General features: G+C 39.2%; 1 protein-coding gene across 1 annotated transcript in view; it reads right to left on the bottom strand.

The window, feature by feature from the left end:
• Positions 1-125: 125 nt before the first annotated feature.
• Positions 126-20,162, bottom strand: part of MAP1B (microtubule associated protein 1B) — an 87,759-nt gene continuing 67,722 nt past the window's right edge. The window contains exons 3-7 of the mRNA XM_044276047.1: positions 18,097-18,179; positions 15,037-15,177; positions 8,164-14,029; positions 6,569-6,807; positions 126-5,458 (exon numbers count right to left, since the gene is read on the bottom strand). Coding sequence (XP_044131982.1) covers positions 5,303-5,458; positions 6,569-6,807; positions 8,164-14,029; positions 15,037-15,177; positions 18,097-18,179 — 6,485 coding nt within the window. The 3' untranslated portion in view covers positions 126-5,302. The remainder of the gene's footprint in view (positions 5,459-6,568; positions 6,808-8,163; positions 14,030-15,036; positions 15,178-18,096; positions 18,180-20,162) is intronic.

Below are 20,162 nucleotides of genomic sequence, written 5' to 3'. Positions count from 1 at the left end.
TGCCACAAATTAAGTTGGAATTCAGGGTGCATCTCCAACATTAAACATGGGCTGATGTTCCTATAAAAGCCTAATGTGCAATGCAGAAAATGTCACATTCAGGTAAATAACACACAAGGAAATACTACATTTGATTGTTTTTTATTTATTGAGGAACCAAGTTTGTTTCCTTTACATCAAATATCCTCAGTGAAAGTGGGGTATTGCACACAAATATCATAAAAGCACTACATATTACTTCACTGTAAACTAATGTTCTACATTAGATATGAATCGGTAGAATAGAGGTGATGCGGGATTATAAGACGATACCATATACAGCTGCAGACTGACACAAACACCATTCAGAACGAGAGAGGAGTGAGGACCTTCCCAGCCAGCCACAAGACTGATCCTGTCCAAGAGTTGGAAGATAGACCGCAGCATGCATACGTGTTAGCATTAGCATAGTTCATTGCTGCCAATTATTCCTTGTTATAATAGCCCAGTCTTGAGGGAATGTTACACCGGCTCCTTGGCATCCGAAGCCTGAAGCTATAGTAGTGCGGAGAAGCTCGTGTGAATCCTTTATATTCACTTCTTCTAGAATCACTCTTGTTACACGTCTTATCCAAAACTATGAACAAAGCCTGTCAGCCGTCGTATATTTCACTGAGGAGTTAGAAGTGTATATCTAGGTTTGTTCTTAGGATTTTGTTCAATTGCTATTGGAATAAAATGGTATGATGTAAAAAGTCTTTAATGGGTATGCAAATAATCATATTCATCCCAGTCTATAGCATAGCTTCGTTGGATGGTCCTTAATGGTAAGGGTAGTGTCACTGGCCTGGAACTACCTAAATGTTATGTCTGTTATAAAGTAAAATGACAAATGCTATATCCAAGAATTCCAGTTGTTTCCTGGCACTGAACTTGTCAAGCACACAGTGAAACGCACCCTGGACATAAAGCTGTATGCACTGATGTAGGTAGCTCAAGATTAGTGTGAAGCTAGACCTACACACAGAAGACTGGTAGGCATTAATGCTGATGATACGCAGTTAGTCCCCTAAGGCCAGGTTCACATCTGAAGCATGCTGATCTGGCCCAAATGCCAGCTGACCAAAAACTGTTGAATGCAACGGTTATTGTCCTGCCTAAACCTGGAAAAGCATCTGGATCATAGTCTATGGGGATCCAGCGGTACATGGTCATATATGGCAATGCCAGATAGCGGAGCACCAGTAGCCTGATCCTCAGCTGGACCAGACTACCGGATTCCAAACGCTACTGTGAACGTAGCCTAAAACAACACATTTTAGCATCCATATCACAGCTGCTACACTCAGAATCCCTGCGGTTCAGCTGAACCAAAATGAGTTCACCATAGAACCAAGTGGTGATCTAAGTATGGTTCTGTTGAACCATGAGATGTTCTTGTGGTGTGGCTGTAACATGGCTGTACTAGTACATACATCCGTTCTGCCTATATCACCAAACAAGAAAGCCATGTTCCTGTTTTCTGGTTGACTGAATGTTCTGTACAACCCTTCAGTCATCTCAGTGGTGTCATGATCACATACAACTAATCCCGTCCTCCAGGGGAGAACATGTGGTGGCTCCCACCATGTGCCAATGACAGGCCTAAAATAAGTTGCAGTATTAATCTATTTTCCTATGAGTAAAATCTGGACCATTTACGTGAAACATCAGCTTTCATTCACTATCTTGTACCCCTTCATAATACAGTTACAAAGAATAAAACTCTACTTTTATCATCTGGAATGTGATCTATACATAGGAGACGTTATTGTCCTGCAATCACTCTGTATTCCTACAAAACATACAATACATTTGGTGGCATCAGAAAAAAAAAAGTCTATTAATGTTCATAATTCTAATAGCCGAGAATATTTACACTGACACCTGTTTTAAGGATGCAAAGGATATTTTATGTGGCACAATTAGTTAAATGCTAAGTAACATGAATTGACCAGTAAAGGCAAAAAGAGGAATCCTCTCTGGTGATTTCTTTTATAAAGTGAATACGTTGCCTTTTAATTCAGCATGCTCAGGAAATAAGTATGCACTGTACATTGAATGCAGGCGTGGTCACTTGTCACGAGTTTCCATGGATCACTTACATGGCGTGTAATTACATAGTGCTCGAATAGCTTCCCTGAAAAGTTTTATTATGCTTCTGCTCCTACATGTTCGATTCAACAGGCTTTGAATTGTAGATTCTGCCCGTGAACAAGTCTTTTGACAGGTTTCCAGTTACCCATCCTTCTTGGCCAAGACTTGTCAAAGCACTTTGGGACCTCATAGTTTTGACTATTGTAAGCAACTCTCCATACTTGAAATGCTAGATCTCAACATACGGTATCATGTATTTAGTACATAAGTGAACCAATGCTACATTTTAAAAGGTTTATATTAAATTGAAAAAAGCTTTCATCCAAAAACAGCGTCACCCTTGTCTGGTACTACAACTCATCCACATTGACGTGAATGTGGCTGAGCTTCTATACCACACACAACCTACAGACCATAGTGGTGCTGTCTTTGGAATAAAGTAGTCATCTTTTTCTAATTTTATACAATACTTTTAAGAACTGTAGATCCATTTCGATAAATATGTGCGTGCCAATGAGTAGCAGCTTGAATGTCTTCCTGGTTGAACATATCAAGAACTTTTTGAATTTTAGGATGACCACACACAGCTCTGTATGCCTCAGTTTTCACGCTCATTTTTTTTTTTAATGCAGTTTTTGAAGCAAAAACCAGGAGTAGATCATAAATGGACATGTTTAAAGGAAAGGCTGAATCTTCTCTTCTTCCTGAATACTTCCCTGGCTTTGGCTTCAGAGATTTCATCATAAAAACCTGAATGTGAAAATCCAGCTTAACTGTTCAATCTGTATTTTGCTAGAAGAACCTCACATGCAAGTTGGAGGTACTTGCTTGACTAAGTGTTACAAGCAAGTTAATGAGATCTAATAGTAGGCCATATTTGATGAAAGAGGAGATATTGGGTGCGGCAACTCAGTTTTTACCATGACTTTTGTGTTTCCCCATGTAACATATAAATGGGCAGTGCAAGTGAACCCACCTGTAGGGCAGAATTAACTGTGTATGTTACATTCCAGTGTATTCCATTTAATTTATTCCTACCATCCAGTATTTTAAAAAAAATGTTGATTCCTATGACCAGAATCTGTTCAAAAACAGCAAACTATTATATGATCTTACATACATAGCAAAGCAATAAATATCATTGCTTATTACAAAAAAAAAGTCCTAATTCACAGCATTAACTGGACTAAACAAGTCCAAAACAGTACCAGAAATAACAGTGCAAATAATATAGTATAAAATAAATATATGACAAATTATAACACAAAAACACATCAATTCAGTGGCATCACAAATCGTGAATAGGACAGTGCATTTAAATAACTTAAAGCATTGATTTATCCAATAAAATCTTTACGTTTCAATACCTTCGCTGATAAAGCTGCAGTCATGGTCTTGTCATGTGTATAAGCAAAAGCCATAAGATGCACTCACAACCCATGCACTGTAGGAAGCAACCATCTACCACTTCATGTGACAATGTTTATGAGAAAGTAGCCCATCAAAAGCAATGGCCACAATCTGAAGCCCTCCAGATGTTGCAGACCTACTCCCAGCATGACCTGACAGTTTATGGCTGGGAATTGTAGTTTTGCAAAGAACTACAGTTTGGTGACCAGTGCTCATAAGAATGAGGCAAATTTATATATCCTCCTCAACTGACTGCGATTAAAGGGGATGTCTAGAATTTTGGGGGAAAAAAGGCTCTGTTTTCAAAGAAACAGTTCCACCTTTGTCCATGGGACATGTTTGGCATTGCAGCTCTGCCACAGTGAAAAGAACAGTCATAAGATGCAATACCAGACCAAGCCCATGGACAAACGTAGCAATAAAATAAATGGATCCTTGTTTTCTGATCTTGGACAAATCCTTTTGTTCTGTAGATAAAACTAATTCAGCGTCAATGAGACCTGGAAGAATTATATGCAACGTCTTTGCCATCCACTGATATTCAATACTGGGAGTAAAGGGAAGAATAAGAAGAAAAAACTACCAGTAACCACTCTTAAAATCAGAAATTTTCCTTTCCTCAGGAACGTCATACAGCCAAGGCAAGCAAATAAATCTGCTTGCGAACTCAAAAATGTAAATGAAGTTTGTAGTTTATACATATTAAAAAAGGGGTCTGTACATCGTCCAGGAAAATCTACGTAAAAACAAAGGTAACATGGGAAGGTCGGGCCAACAAGGATCAAAAGAAAAGGACCACTGAATCTTCAACTTGCCTGGCAAAGCAATCCTCAGACACTCATATTGTGTATTAACGCAGTAGAATAATGGTCGCCCTGGTGTGTTCCGTCAGCGAAGCAATTGCCACCCTGCAAAGCATGCACACACTTCTGAATTGACGACCTTGCATACTTTTGTACACTTGCTGACTGAAGTTAAAAAATAAGTGCATTAAGTATATTTGTACATTCAAGTCACTTCCTAAGGCAAATTAGCTACCAAATGTACTCCCGAGTGCTTTGGTTTTTTGCTTCTGTGTACCGACTGTGATTCACAATGTGCGAAATGTTGAGATTTGGTAAGATTAATTTAGCGGGAGTATGCCTCAGACACAATGCTTTTTTTTTTTCTTCCACCCTGTACAGGTATGTTTATCATGGCATGACTATAGCAGGTATACTATTACACATATAACCAATATTAGAAGTGGTTGGGCCGTTGAATTTGTTTGCCAATTTTAGCACCTGTTTTGAAGGAAGGAGGGAACAAAACTCAGGCCCTGTTACAATAAGACACCAAACACTGATAGTAACCAACTGTCCTCCTGGTTCCAATTTGCAGATCCCTAGTTTTGTACCTGCAAATGACAATGTATAACAAAACTTTATGTAGAAATTAGCCCATCAGTACTGACGGAGAGATGCCACAGTCATGAGCCATTGCACAGGTCCTTCTTCTCCAGGTCTCTCCTACTGTCTTGAAGAAAAAGTTCCCATCCTGGACTAAGCTGAATGAATGTGTACAAGAGCATGTCCTACAAACCTGTATATTAAACCTGGACAGCAGAGCTTGCAGTGACGTGAGCTTTATAGTTTGCCATGGAGATAATATATTACTGACATCTGTGTCGCTGTGACACAGGCTAGCAGTGGGCAAGATATAGTTCTGAAGGTAGTTCTAATCTGTGGGTGACATTTCTGGTAATCACTGTGTTAGGGTAAAGGAGCGGGCAGTGATCTCACAGTTCAATTTTGCATGCTGGGAAGGATTCATCTTGCATAACGACCGTGCTGCTACTCGCTAGTACCATAATATTAAGGTCCTGTTGTTTTTCATGTGTCTCCTGGTACCATTCTCGCATCACTTCTGAATCGTGAGTTGGGATAAGTGTGACCTGCAATCATAGGAAATCAGTAGATAGTCATACTGTAATCAAACTTCCAGATTGGTTCTACATTACCTGAGAGGTTTTCCACCCTTCCCCTTCCTGCATAAAACACATATCCATAGAGGAGGTTTGTGGACCTGCTTGGTCCTGTCCGTTTTGTTATAGGGTGATAACATTTGTGCAGATTCGCTTCTATCAGAGGGACTGTCAAATTGGCCAAAGAGAAAGAGAAAGAAACACCAGGCCTGGGTGGTAAAAGCAGCACCATAATGGGGGCCCATTTTGATGTTCACTATCTGTAACCCTCTCTTATGTCAGCCACTGAACACCACTAAGTACCATGCATGTAAGGCTGAGGCTGAACTACTTCTGCTTACTGACATAAATCCATGGCATTTTCCTGCAGGTGCCACTAGGTGGAGCTCAGTGCAAAGATAATCAGCTTCTGTTGAGTTCATGGGCAGCTGTGTAAATTTCTATACACTCAGCTCCCCTTAGTGGTGGGTGCAAGAAGCCTGTTTTATAATACCACACAAACATAGAGATGTATGAGGGATGTTTAGAAAGCACCTGCTCCAGTTTTTCCAATATAAAAGTCAATGAAGGTGGATGAGAGCTTGGCTTTCTTAATTGAAACATTTCTCAACAAATAAAGAAAATAGCAAATTTGTCAGAAATGTCAATGAGAGACCCATAAACAGTTATTCTATGGAGCTCTGGGTTCATCTCTGCACCAAGGTACCTTTATTCTCGGTGGGGCCTCAGAGGTCCGAAAAATTTATTTTTTTCCTTTCTGATACATGGAGATAATAGAATAATCTACATCAACCAGAAAATTTAAAATCTATACATTGCTGTTATTACAGACTTGAACTGGAACAGATTATGGTGTCCAATCAATATACAAAAATTATCAGACAGCAACAAAATACTTGTTGCTGTCAGAACAATGTTAAATTTACAGCCAACAGCAACACAAAGCTAAATATTCTGATCTTGCCATTTCTACTTCTATACCAGTCAGCTACTGTTAGCTGTAAAGTTATAGTATTGAATGTGAAGCAAGTTAACAATGCGTTTCAGAACATCACCAGCTTTTATAACACCATACTATACCTGCATATTGCTTCCCCACTGAGATTTTCCTTCTAGAAGAGCATCTAGGACAACCCGGCTTGGTTCTCCAGCTGCAGGATCATTTCCACTCACTACATAATATGAGGATCGCACTCGTTTGAAAAACTCCACATCAACATTTTTGTTGCTGCTGTGATTCGGTATATATACCAGGTCGAGGTACACTGGGGGTCCTGGGGGCACTGCGGCTGATTTTGTTGTCTTGGTAGCTCCACTTCCTGGAAATATAATACAGATAAAACAAAGTGTGACACAGTAGTTTTTAAACAATATAAACATTTCTTCATCTGACATCTAAGTAAAACAAAACCAGTGTGTGATTCAATCAGATTTTCCAAAAGGTCGTATATTCTTATGTAAAAAATAAATAAAAATGTGGCTGTATTCAAATGTGGATTCTTAAAAATAAAAAATCTGCAAAATGCCCTAAAAGCCAAGCAGATTTGTAGATTTTCTGCATGGAAGTAAACATAAAAAAAAAATTATTTTTTATTTTTTCAAGTTTCCCACTTGTCTCAGTCAATGAATGAAATCATTAAAGGGCTTCTGTCAGCCCACTAAACCGTTTTTTGTTTTGTTTAATAATAACCCCTATACTGCGAGCTCTGCATACATAAGCTAAATAATCATTTTGGTTCAGTAGAATTTGATAAAAAGCTATTTTTATAATATGTAAATTACCTTGCTACCAGCAAGTAGGGCGGCTACTTGCTGGTAGCAGCCGCATCCTCCGATCCTAATGACGCCCCCTCCGCATTGTGATTGACAGGGCCAGGGAACGGAATCGTTCTCTGCTGGCCCTGTTTGAATTCCAAATCTCGCGCCTGCGCCGTACCTGTCTTTAATCGGCGCAGGCGCACTGAGAGGCGGCCGCTCCATCCTCAATGCGCCTGCGCCGGGTGTAGATGTGAAGTCATCGGCGCAGGCGCATTGAGGATGGAGCTGGTAGCAAGGTAATTTACATATTATAAAAATAGCTTTTTATCAAATTCTACTGAACCAAAATGATTATTTAGCTTATGTATGCAGAGCTCGCAGTATAGGGATTATTATTAAACAAAAAAAAAAAAAAAACGGTTTAGTGGGCTGACAGAAGCCCTTTAATTAAAAGGTTTTTCAGGTTTAAAACACCTGGCTGTTTTTCCCCAAAAACCGTGTCAAATTGTCTCCAGTACTGCATTTCAGCTCCTTTGGAATTAATCGGCTGAGCAGTAATACCATATACAACCTATGGACAGCTGTTGCACTGTTTTTGAAAGGTAGTCATGTTTTTCTAATTCAGGACGACCCCTTTAACATTGTGGTTGAAAAACTGGAACACAACCTTACACATCATCCAGTTGTGCTGCTGTTTGCATCACTACTGTTCAGTTTACATTCCTGACTTTGCTATGGGTTTCTATATATTTCTAATTTTATCCCTGGTAGTAAGGTTAGGCAACTGGGTTTCTAATCCTTGAAGAATGAAAGCTGCTGAGTGATTGCATAACAATAAAAAAAAATGTTAAATGAGCCCATTTTGTTATTATGAAAATGCCCTATGTGCCCAACTGCAAGAAAAACACGTCATTTACCTGTAGATCCAGTTTTAGTTGATTTTGTTGTATTTGTATTAGTTGCATTCTTGGTTTCTTTATCTTTCTCTTCTACCTTTGCTGATTTGGGGTCGGTAATTGAACCACTTTTTGGACCCTTCTCTACTGAATCTTTCTTTTTTGGAGCAACAGTCTTGGAACTTTTCTCCAAACTTTCTTTGATTGGCCCAGGTTTTGGTGAAGTAGCTAAAATCTTAGATTTGCTATCTGTTTTTCTGGCTGGAGAAGATGATTTGGTTTTTCCTCCTACTTTCTTGGTTTTTCCTTTTTCTTTGATATCTTTTTTCAAGGGCTTACCTAAACTCTGGTCAACAGGCATAGTTTCTGGATCCATCATTGAGACATCTGGGTGCCTAGGAGAAGGGTTTGGGTCCTGCATGGGAATTGGAGGCGGGTCCATATGTTTATAAGTTACAGTTTTATCAGTAGGGATAGTCTCAGATTCATCTTCAGAATCTATGTTTGCATCTGCTGTTATGGAAGGACATTCTTCAGTTTCTGGTGGAACATCTGAATCTGTCTGAGATGGGGCTGATTCACTAACTGAGGTTGGAGGAGTCTCATCACATTGACGCCCTTTCTGTTTTCCTCCTGAAGGTGGCTGGCCTCCTCCAAGTTGAGTTAATGGCTTGTCTTGCTCCTGAGTTTGCTCTTCACTTGCAAACCATTCTAATGGATTTGGGTTAATAAAAGACGGTGACAGCTCTGTTTTGGGGTGTTTATACTCACATGCAGAAACAAGACATAAATCAACTTCTTGTCGGTTCTCAGCAAAAGGTGACTTGTCAGATATGGAAAATCTATCATTCATTTCACTAGAATAGCTATAAACCTCACATTTGTTACTTCTGTCATCTAAATCTGCTGAATAAGCAAATGGATTTGTATTATGTAAAACTGGGGGTTCTTTTACTGCCCTGGCCTGATAACTAAATGATTCTTCAAAAGCAATTGGTAGAGATGAGGCTATTGAGCCATAATCCATTGAAAGATCATTTTTGGTAGATGACGGCTCATCTACACCAGGGGACTGTCTCAATGATGATGGAGTTGGTGTTAAGGGAGAAACATCCGTTTCAGGAGAGAGCTTTCCTTGCATAAAATATTCCTGCTCAAGTATTGGTGGTGAGTAAAGTGGCAATTCTGAATTTTGAACTACATCTTTTAATGAGTCTTCTTCTTTCAAAGGAGAACCTGTTTGTGAAGGTGTGTGTCCAGAGGAAGTGGATGGTGAGGCCTCCACCTGGGATTCAGCTGCTGCTTTTTCTTGCTTTTTGTCTGCAGTATAATATCCGTTGTCTGTTGAAATTTTATTACCAAAGTAAGAGTCATGTTGTTCAGATGGACTATATTCTACTTCAGTTGGTCCATTTTCTGATATATGGAGCACACTAGAAGCTAATGCAGGGTGTTCTGGTGATTGTCTACTAAAGTCCATGGCAAAAGATTGCTCTGGTGATTCTTGACTGAACTCCATGGTTGATTGCTCTGGTGATCTTTGTTCTTGGAGTAAGGATGTGGATTTTCCTGTTCTAGGTGAGAAATTAGGTGGAGATATAGACATTGGACGGGGACATTCCTCCCTAGATGGTGATATTTCTGTTTCTTGAAATGTGGTAGGTGTCTGAACAACAGAGACCGATAAGGAGTCATCTACTTCTGTGGAGTGTGGGGACCCAACTTCAGCATGAAGAGAAGGGGAAACATCATCTGTAGTTGGTTCTGGGAATGAATTGGTAGCAACAGAAGCTGTGGAAACTGACGCAACACCTTCTATGTGAGAGTAAGTGTCTTCTGCAACATTTTCATCTACTGGAGTGGCAGATTTATCAGAGGCAGTGCCTTCAGAAATAGACATCTTTGTGTCCTCCTTAAACAAAATGAATGGGTTAGTGCTTATCTGGGTGGGAGACAATTCTCCTACAATTTTCCCACCATTAGATGTCATACTTCTAGTTTCAAAACTACCAGTTTCTACACCAAATGCTTTACTTGACAAAAGATCATGCTTCTCTTGTAGAGTATCAGGACTAATCTGAGAGGAGGAATGTCCATTTTCACCAACAAATGTTTGTCCAGGAGATGACTTAACATTAGAGGTCAAGAATATGTCATAGGGTGTTTCTGATCCAATTAATGGAGGGCTGCGTAATGGGGATAGAACTTTTTCAATTGGAGATTCAGAATCGGGCACTGGCTCATCCATGGGACTTATTCTAGGGCTTTCACTCTTTTCTTTATCAGCACAGAATTCAAACACAACATGGACAGATGACTTCTCTATATTCTCTGTCGAAAGGTTTGCACTTTTTTCCTCTGTTGGTGACTGGTAGTAAGGTGTGTGACCAGCACTTCCAGCAGCAGATGGAGAAGGAGACGCTACCTCCAAGGTTTTATCATCTGGACTCGGACATTGTTCTGTTACTTCTTGCACTTCATCATGCAAAGGTGGTAAGATGCCTAATTCAGAATTTTTAATTTCATTAGGGGTAAGGTCAAAATTAACACTTCGTTCACTTAATGGTGTTTTAGAAATTGGTGATGGAGGTGCCGGACTCTTACTTGGACTTAGATTGTCTCCCAGCTCATAATCATCTTGTATTTCTAGATTTGCAGAACTTTTTGCATCAGTGTTTCCATACATATAAGCTTCACGTAGTGCTGATTTGGAGAATTTATCTTCTTCGAGAGATGAAGGTGGTGAGATTGTTGAAGCTGAAGCATTGTATTCCTTGCCATCAGTAGCATCAGTTTTCGAAACATCAGACAAACTATTCAATGCATTAAGTATTGGGGATACCCTTGTTTTGTCATATTCCTGGGAACACAAAATTGCTTCATATTTAGTGATGTTGACATATTCTTGAGATGGTGATTCACTTTCCTCATTGTTTGTCTCATCACTCATTATATCTCTTGGTGTTGACATATCATCCATTGGAGTTGGTTCACTAGATATTTCAATGGTTGAATGAGTAAACCCTGAAGTGGCAGTAAATTCCTCCGGTTGATCTCTGTTTTCTTCGTCAGATACAGTTGCTTCACTCTCAGAACCTCCAGGTAATGTCTCATCATGAATAGAAGCTCCTGGTTCTACAGCAGGTGACTGGGGTTCCGATGTCTTGGATGGTGTAGAAGACAAGATATATTTATCATCAGTGTCACTAACGACTTCAAATTTGTCTTTTGTTGCAGTAATATAGTGGCCTTCCTGATCACCATATTTTGCATCATCTGTTCTGTCTTCATCTGCTTCTTCTTCTTCAGTTTCCTCTATATCTTCCTCTGCTTGTTCATCTGCTGCCTCGGAATCAGCAAAGTCCTCATGACTATCATGCTTGCCTTTCAAATGTTGGAATGCATCTGTATCAGCCTCTTCCTCAGTTTCATCAGTTTCAGCTAACTCAAAGCCTGGGTGTTCACCTATTGAAGCTCTCTCTTCAATATCTTCCACTTGTTCCTCAACCTCTTCTGTCTCTGCTTTTTCTTCATAGTCACCAGCTTCTGATGATTCCTCAAGCCCAGTCCCCTCATCCTCATATTTGTCATTTTCATCTCCCCTGTGTTTATCGATGATTTCTAATTCATCTGGAGTCTGTTCACATTCGCCTTCTGTAGTAGTTATTCCTTCATCTGGTGAATCTGCAGGTTTTTCAGTGCTAGCATCATCTTTTTTGATAGTATAAGAGTCAGTCTGTACGATAACGGCTTCATCTGTAGGAGACAGTGCCTGTAAGAGAGTTCTCCCTTCATTGAATTTGCCTTCTTCATCTTTGAGGTCCTCAAAGTCTTTTGTTAAATCTTCAGGGGAAGACATAAGGGATCTTTGTGAAACTAGATCTACTATATTTTCAGCAGCTTCAGCGGAGGCTTGAACAGATACCGCTGCTGCTGCTGCTGCTGCTGCAGCTACTGCTGCTGTAGCTGCCACAGCTCCTGCAGCTGCCAGTGGCTTCTTCTCAGTCACTTTCTTTATTACTTTTGTCTTTTCTTTCATCTTGGTTGTAGCGGCTGCTTCTTTTTTAATAGGTTCCTCTTTCTTTAGTACTTTTCCTTTAGCAGCAGGCTTTTTAGCATCAGGAGCTGCTGACACTTTCTTTATTTCTTTAGAAGGTTTCTTGATTTCTTTTTTTGCATCCTTCTCATCCTTCTTCTCTTTATCATCTTTCTTTACTTCTTTTTTCAAGTCTTTCTGAGGAGTTTCCCTTTTTACATCTTTTTTAACCTCCTTTTTCTCCTCCTTCTTTACTTCTTTCTTAACCTCTTTTTTAACTTTATCGTCCTTAACTTCCCTTTTCAGCTTGTCTACCTTAATATCTTTTTTAGGTTTTTCTTCCTTAACTTTAACCTCTTTCTTAGGTGTGTCTTCTTTAACTTCCTTCTTCAGTTTATCTTCCTTTTTAGCTGGCGTTTTATCTTCTTTCTTTAATGCTTCTTTCTTTACATCATCAGTTTTTGCTTTTATTTCTTTTTTGACAGCTTTTTCCTTTATGACTTTAGGCTTCACGTCAGCTTTTACTTTGTCCACATTTTCTGATTTTATTATTGATTCTTCTTGGTTTGTCGAGGATTTAGTCTCATTTTTTACAAGCTTTTTAGTAGACATTTTCTCCTTGTCCTCCTTTTCAGCTTGTTCGGGGTGGCTGACTTTTACTGCTTCAGAATGCTCTTCTTTTGATTCTTTTTTCACTGGTTTGCTGGGGGTAGTTTTTGTGGATTTTAGACTTTCTTTGCTTTCTGCTCTCTGCTTCATCTTTGCCTGCTTTACTGCAGGGCTTGAAACATTGTCACTTAGGTCCTTCTGTGTAATGACAGGTTGCTTTAAAAAGTCCAGATGTTTGAGCTTTTCAAGGCCTTCAAGTATTTGGTATTGTGTTGTATTTCCTGGAAACAAAACTCTCACTATTTTCTCTGAAGGATTTGATGGATGCCATACAATAAGAGAGGAAATTGAAGTTAAATAATTAATAGGGACATCAACTTCTTGACCATTAGGTAAGACAAGGCCAGCTTTTTCTTTATTACTACCTGACCATTGCTGCATAAAATATTGAGTCTCTTTGCTTCCCTTTAATGGATTTAATACATACATCTCAAGCTTTCCTACACCCATTTTTTGAAACAAGATAATGGGTTCAATAGAGTTTCCTACATTTCTGAACAGAGGTTCTGGTTTCATAGACAATTTACTTAAGTACTGAAGTGTAAAATTAGCCTCTTCTATGCTTCTTCTTATTTTAAAGTTGGGTTCTGGATTTTTTACATTGTCTGGGACGTTTAGAAACACAACTCCAAGGTCTGGAGAGATAAGGTTTTTCATCCAATCACTGTTGGCTGTTGACCCTTGAGACTGTTCCTCTTCAAGCTCGGATATTTTCCTTTGAAGCATACTATTGATACCAGGCAGATTGTCATCTCCAATGTGGGTGAGCAATATTGAATCCACCCTATCTAGATGTCTAATGAGTTTCCAAAAGCAAGATTTTCTCTCAGATCCACCATTTATAAGCATGTTAAATCCATTTACTGCAAACAAAGCTGAGTCTCCTTTTCCTCCAGGGAAAATATAGCAACATGGCTTTGAAAGTTTCAGAAAGCCGCCAGATGTGGGTGGTTCTAAAATGTCAAAAGGTGACGGTATTTCTACAGATTCTGATAGATATTCTGTAAATTCAGAAAGTCCTTCCATTTCAGGCAAAACTGAAGATGAGTTGAGTTTGATATTGATGAAGTCTTGAAGATTATGTCTCTCTAGATTAGAATTTTTCCAATGTCCTTCTTCAGGACAAAAGAGTGTAAGGCTTGCTTTATTTGCTGGATGTGTATTGCTCAAAAGTTCACCAATCTAGATGCAGAAAACAGAAATATATATAGTAAGAAATGATGGAGTGAAACAGATGATGATCCTAAAAAAATTCAGGTAAAATGTGGAGGAAACTTTCTTGTTAGACTGAAAAGATGATAGATTCTATGCTATGGGCAACTAATTCATGTTTTTTCTGCACTGTTTTTCCTTGAGGCCTAATGTATTTATAGTTCTGAAAACCTTGCATACAGTATGACAAATGGACATTGATCCATGATCTACTGTAAATGACTAAAGGAGACACCCAACCTGAACAAAATATTATAACTAACCCTAAATGTAGTTAAAAGGGTTTCCTTAAGAAAGGCGATAAATGTATGATATTTGGGAGCCCCACTGCTGGTATCTCCACAATCACTAGAGTAGGGATCCCAATATATATATATATATATATCATTTGGGCCTTTTGCACAGTGGGTCCGCAATACACGGGCACCGGCCCCTGTGCACTCCGAATCACTTGAATGGGTCCTCAATCATGGAGATGTGGAACAGAAGCAAGGATCGGAACCCCATGGAAGCACTATAGAGTGCTTCCATGGTGTTTCTGTCTATGCCTCTGCAACGCAAAAGAAAATCGAACTTGTTCTATTTTTTTGCGGTGCGGGCGGATCACGCAGCCTTTCAAGTTGAATGGGTCTCGATCCGTCCCGGCCGCCGCACGGACATTGCCCGTGCATTGGGGACTGCAAATTGCGGTCTCCAATGCACGGAATGGAACCACAACGTTTGTGTGCAAGAGGCCTAATTTGTTTTATTAAATAGTAATAACAAAGTTGTACTTTTAACTTTTTGTTCCTTGATTATAACCTGTAATTATATATAGTTCGTTCTCTTTGATGGAGAGATTATTCTTGCTAATCTTATTGCTCATATTTGAAGGTAATGGATAATGAATGTAATTTCTCATTTAATAAAGATTTATGGATTAGCAATCCAGCAAAGAACAGGATATTGCTTACTACATCTCATGATGACTCTCATACCTCCTGATCTGTGAAGATCTCTATGAAGCTTTGGAATGAGAAAGATCCAGACTGAAGAATAAGTTCTCCTGTATTTTCAAAGCACTGTCCAGTCAGAACTAAAAGTTTGTGTCTTGCGGCATCTGTGATCATCAAGCGTACCTAAAGATAAAAGACAAACACGCTTAATCATACTAATCATACTGATACTAATTCTGCTGCACAGAGTACTGTCTAACTGCAGCCACCACTAGAGGGAGCTAACTTCATAATGTTATACATTAAACTTAACGTAAGCCCCCATGATCCCTCTAGAGGTTGCTATGGGCAGTCAGCATATTATCTTTTCAATCTACAGATATGTCTATGCTGGGAATTTGCAGCTCTGTACAAAAGAATTGGAGCTACAAACACTATACAGATATATTGATGAATCAATCAGCACAAAATTTCAAACCTAAACATCGCAAAAGACAGACATTCACTATAAGCATAATAAGGTCATCCTGGAATTCTGAGAACTTTTATATGGACATATACATTTTTTACTGTTTCAAATATTTTAAGAATTTTAATTAGGGCATTTTTAGAGCACCTTAGGACTGTTATTTGGGTTAGCCTTTATGTGCAGTTTGTGGATGCTCCTGTTTAAACTCTACCACTCTAATTCACTTGAATGTGGGCAGCACTGCATTAACCAGCTCCGTCCACTACACAGTAAATAGGGCTGTGTAGTTCTACCGGAACTACTGCAGAACAGCTGATCGGTGCGGGGTGCCAGACACTTAACAATCTGATATTGATGGCCTTTCCTAAGGAGAAATATACAATAATCTTTGAGAATCCATTCAAATATACTTGGCTGTGAGATGGAAATTGTCTAATACTATTGTCTAAAATTAATTGAGCCGTATTCAATAGTGTAAGCCCATGTTGTACTCACATTCTATACACATTCTGCAAAAAAGTATTTGCCCCTTCCTTTCTTCAATCTAAATTTTTAAGAAAATGAAACAACTTGATTTAATTTATTGAAGAAAAAATTATTTTCTGCTGTAAGTTGTTCTATGTGGAAAGGAAATTGACCTTTTATAGCTGCTAAATCAACCACTGACTCAAATTCCATTGCCAATTGGGTTCAGTTTCACTAGCCACATCCAGGCATGATTTCTGCCAGATCGGTTGAATCTAAAGATCACTTAAACAAAATCGATGTGAAGATTCAGAATTGGTCTGAAAAAGCAGCACACAATGCCATGTTCAAAAGAGACTAAAACACATGTGAGACAAAATCATTGAAATCTACCAGTCTGGAGAGGATTACAAATAGAGATTAGTGAATCGATTCCGCACAAATCGGATTCGTTACATCAAAAACTTTCTTGATTCATCCTGCACAAATCACTTAAAATGGTGGCAGGCTTCAGCATAACATCTTGCAGTCAGCCCAACCTTTTATGAAGGACTATGGGTGTACCGTAAGTCACTAAATAAAACAGCCCATCCTGGAAATGGTGGTGCCTTGCAGGGGATACACATAAGAGAAAGAGGACATCGGAGAATGAGACAGATAGTAGAACACAGCATACAGAGAGCTCATTAGTGTCAGTGAGGGTGTTTCATAATGAGGAGAAGATGATAGACTTACAACAATTGATATAGAGACAGATTTTAGAGTCAGATTCAGGCAATGTCAATGGTTTAGATAGTCAGGCAAGGCAGCCATTGCTGTAAGTGCTGCTGCAGCAATACAGTTCAATTTCTCACATTAATTTGTGAATCAGTGTCCAGTCCTAGGAGACCTCAGTGAGTGTCTTTCAAATTTTTTGGGCCAATTGGGCTTTTATCTGAGGACTGAAACAAATTTTAGGAAATTCTCTCATCTCTAGTTACACAGCCATTGCTAAGGCTCCGCAACTCCAGCAAAAAATGGAGAGCCATTATCCACAAATTGAGAAAACTTGGAACAGTGGTGAACTTTCTTAGTTAGCTAGCCAACCAAAATTTTCTAATTGACAAGTCTTAGAACTCAGACAAATATCTAAAAACTGCAGGCCTCAGCTAAAGCCAATATACATGATTCCATGATAAGAAAGACACTGGACACAAATTGCATCCATGAGAGAATTGCAAGACACAAACCACTGGTGACTAAATAAAACATAAATGATTATCTCTCATTTAGGAAAAAAAAGATAACCCCCACGATTATGCTGATAATATAATGAGTCAAATGTGGAAGATATTACATCTGGTGTAAATCAAAACATTCCACCAAAAGAACATCATGCCAATAGTGAAATGGTGTGATGGTATGGGGCTGCTTTGGCTCTGCAGGACCTGGACAACTTGTCACAATTGATGGAACCATGAATTCTGAATCCAGAAGGAGAATGTCTTTCAGTTCATAACCTAAAGCCCAAGTACATTTGGTCTATACAGCAGGACAATGATCCAAAACACATAAGCAAGTCTAACCTCCATTGACTGATGCTGGGTGATAAATATAGTATACCTTTAAACTGTCTAGTCTAGATAGTCTCATTTTTAGTGCTTTTTTTTAGGTGGGTTACCACCCCTTTCCCTCCCTTTGTCGGCTGAGGCAAAACATTTTCTGTGTTTCTGTGACACTTAACGGGGAAGATTCTCTCCAGAAAACTGCCAACAAAAAGTCTTTTCAATTACATTTTTTTTTCACAAGAAAGCGTTTTCCCACTAACCCCTCCAAGAATGAGGCATGATGGGGGTGTGGTGTGGGTCAGGCTCTCTGGTATAGATGCTATGAACTGGCATAGATTTTATTCTAGGCATGCAGACTGCTGGAGGATGGATTAAGACAGAGGTTTCTGACTCCAGTCTTAATAGCAAACCTTGCTGGTGTACGATGCGTCAGAAAAGCTAGAGAGCTGGCGTAGGTTTCTGGTCTAAAGTGTGTCGGTTTCTGGTACATGGTAAATAATCCTACAGCCCACATCCTCCCGCCCATCCTACATCCAATCTCGTAAAAGTGCAATAAAAAGTGAAAAATAAAATTGGAGCACAAAGTTACTACACTGTGGATTTGGTAAAAGCTGCACTTACTTCTTGGCTAACAGCTTCATCTGTGGGGTTGATTAAGACAACTGTTTCTAAAACATCACTCCGATGGTGAAGGATTTTTTGACCTAAAGAAAATAATTGAAGAAAAAGATAGATAAATAAGCAAATACATTAGTAGTCAGTATATATATGAATGCAGAGTTGGGAAGTCAATACTTGCTCTGTATTACAGCATGGAGAAAAATCTGCGAGAAAAGAAACCTGTGTGTAAAACTGGAGGCACACCGATATACAGGCATTTACGAGAGCTGTATTATAGATCCATACATACAAGTAATGCAACTGTGAGGCCTGAAGGAGGCAATAGATGTCACATTTTTACTGTAAAGTCCAGGAAACCTTGGAGGGATTTACAGTGAGTGGATTCACATATTAAAGATTAGGGCTTTGTACCGATGGCTCGCTGACAACATTTGTTTGTAGGACCTCACTGTGTTTGCATGGGTTTCCTCCCACACTCCAAATTTTTTTGTTGAAAGGGACCAAACAATTTCTGAATGCATTATGTAAAGCACACATTTTCAAAGAGGATCTGTCAGCACTTGCACTCCCGGCATGGCTATTTTAGTGAACACAGTTCAGTCGCTTGGATGAGACACAGTCTATGGACAAAAGTGGTGTTATTTCTCAAAAAGGGATTTTTCTAAAAAGGAGGAAGAATATGACTTTTTTTTTTTTTTTTTTTTTTTTTTTTTTTTCCCCTGTTAAGTATCTTTATTATTTTTTTCCAACTACAAGCAGTATAAAAAAGGACATCAGATCACAGAGAATGAGCACATATAACAATTACATGTAGAATGTATCGCTTACATACCATAAAGCAAACATATATAGCGAGATGTCTATAATCAGGATAGCCCAGCCTTGATATCGATTCTCTGGCATAGATATCAAACCCCAAGCAAAACCCATCCCCCCCCCCCTCATCACCCCCCCACCCATCCCACCTGGCTTGGTGCGGCCGCCACAAGGGGCGGCGGAGTGCTCATGCCCCCCTCATAGATATTTTCTTCAATCCTTTTCAATATCAAACCTGCTTAATGTGGACTGTGTTGATAGAGTTTATCTTGTAGGGATGTATAATGATTTGTTAGGTTGTAATTTTGCCATAGTCTCCACCGATAAGTAGTCATCAGTTCTAATCCAGATATTGCTACTAGCTGTTTCCCCTCTCTATACGCCCATTCCTATGACATCGCTCAATCCGCGTCGTTTCATGCCCTCAAAATGTGTTATTCTCGTCATTAGACTTTGCCATTCATTTATTGTTGGCGATCTATCTTTCACCCACTGTCTCATGATTAACACCTTAGCCAATAAGAATCCCTTCAACCAGTACGCCTGTTCATTTTTGGTGGTTTTGTTTTTGTACTCAGGGGGGAAAAGTCCAAGCACAGCTACTTGGATAGTCAAGGGGGGGCTATTCCTACTGTTTACCGCCATTGTCTGAAATAAGCAGCCCCAAAAGGTCCTAATAGCGGGGCAGTCCCACAGCATGTGTACAAGCCCTGCGGCTACGAGGGAGCATTTCAGACAACTAAATTCCTGACCGTTATTGATGTACATTTTGGATAATAGACTTGGGGTAACATATAGACGATGTATTATTTTAAATTGTATGAATCGGTGTTGTCGTGAAAGGGAGGCCTTCTTAATGTTTTGGTATATTTCCCGCCATTGTGAGGGGTTACATTCCCCAATGTCCATCTTCCATTTATCTACACTTTTGAATTTAGTGATAGTGCTTAATTCCTCAATGAATCTCCTATATATTAGTGAAATCTTAACTTTATTCCCTACTATATTATAACAAAATAGTAAAAACCCCTGGGTAGCTCTTGTCAGAGGTGTTTTTTTAAGCGTGTATGCTGATGCGTGTTGTAATTGACAATATCTATAGTGCTCTAGTGCAGTTATTGGTGCTTGTTGTATCAGTTCCCTTATTGGTTTGATTTTCCCTTTCGTGTATATATGTGAAACTAATGTGATGCCTTTTCGAGTCCAGTATTCATTTTCGTTAAGTGTCAGAAATTCTGTTAGCGCGGGAT

The sequence above is a fragment of the Bufo gargarizans genome, chromosome 1 (genome assembly GCF_014858855.1).
Source record: "Bufo gargarizans isolate SCDJY-AF-19 chromosome 1, ASM1485885v1, whole genome shotgun sequence".
NCBI lineage: Eukaryota > Metazoa > Chordata > Amphibia > Anura > Bufonidae > Bufo > Bufo gargarizans.
The sequence above is the reverse complement of the archived record's forward strand: the minus strand, read 5'-3'. Positions and strand labels throughout refer to the sequence as shown.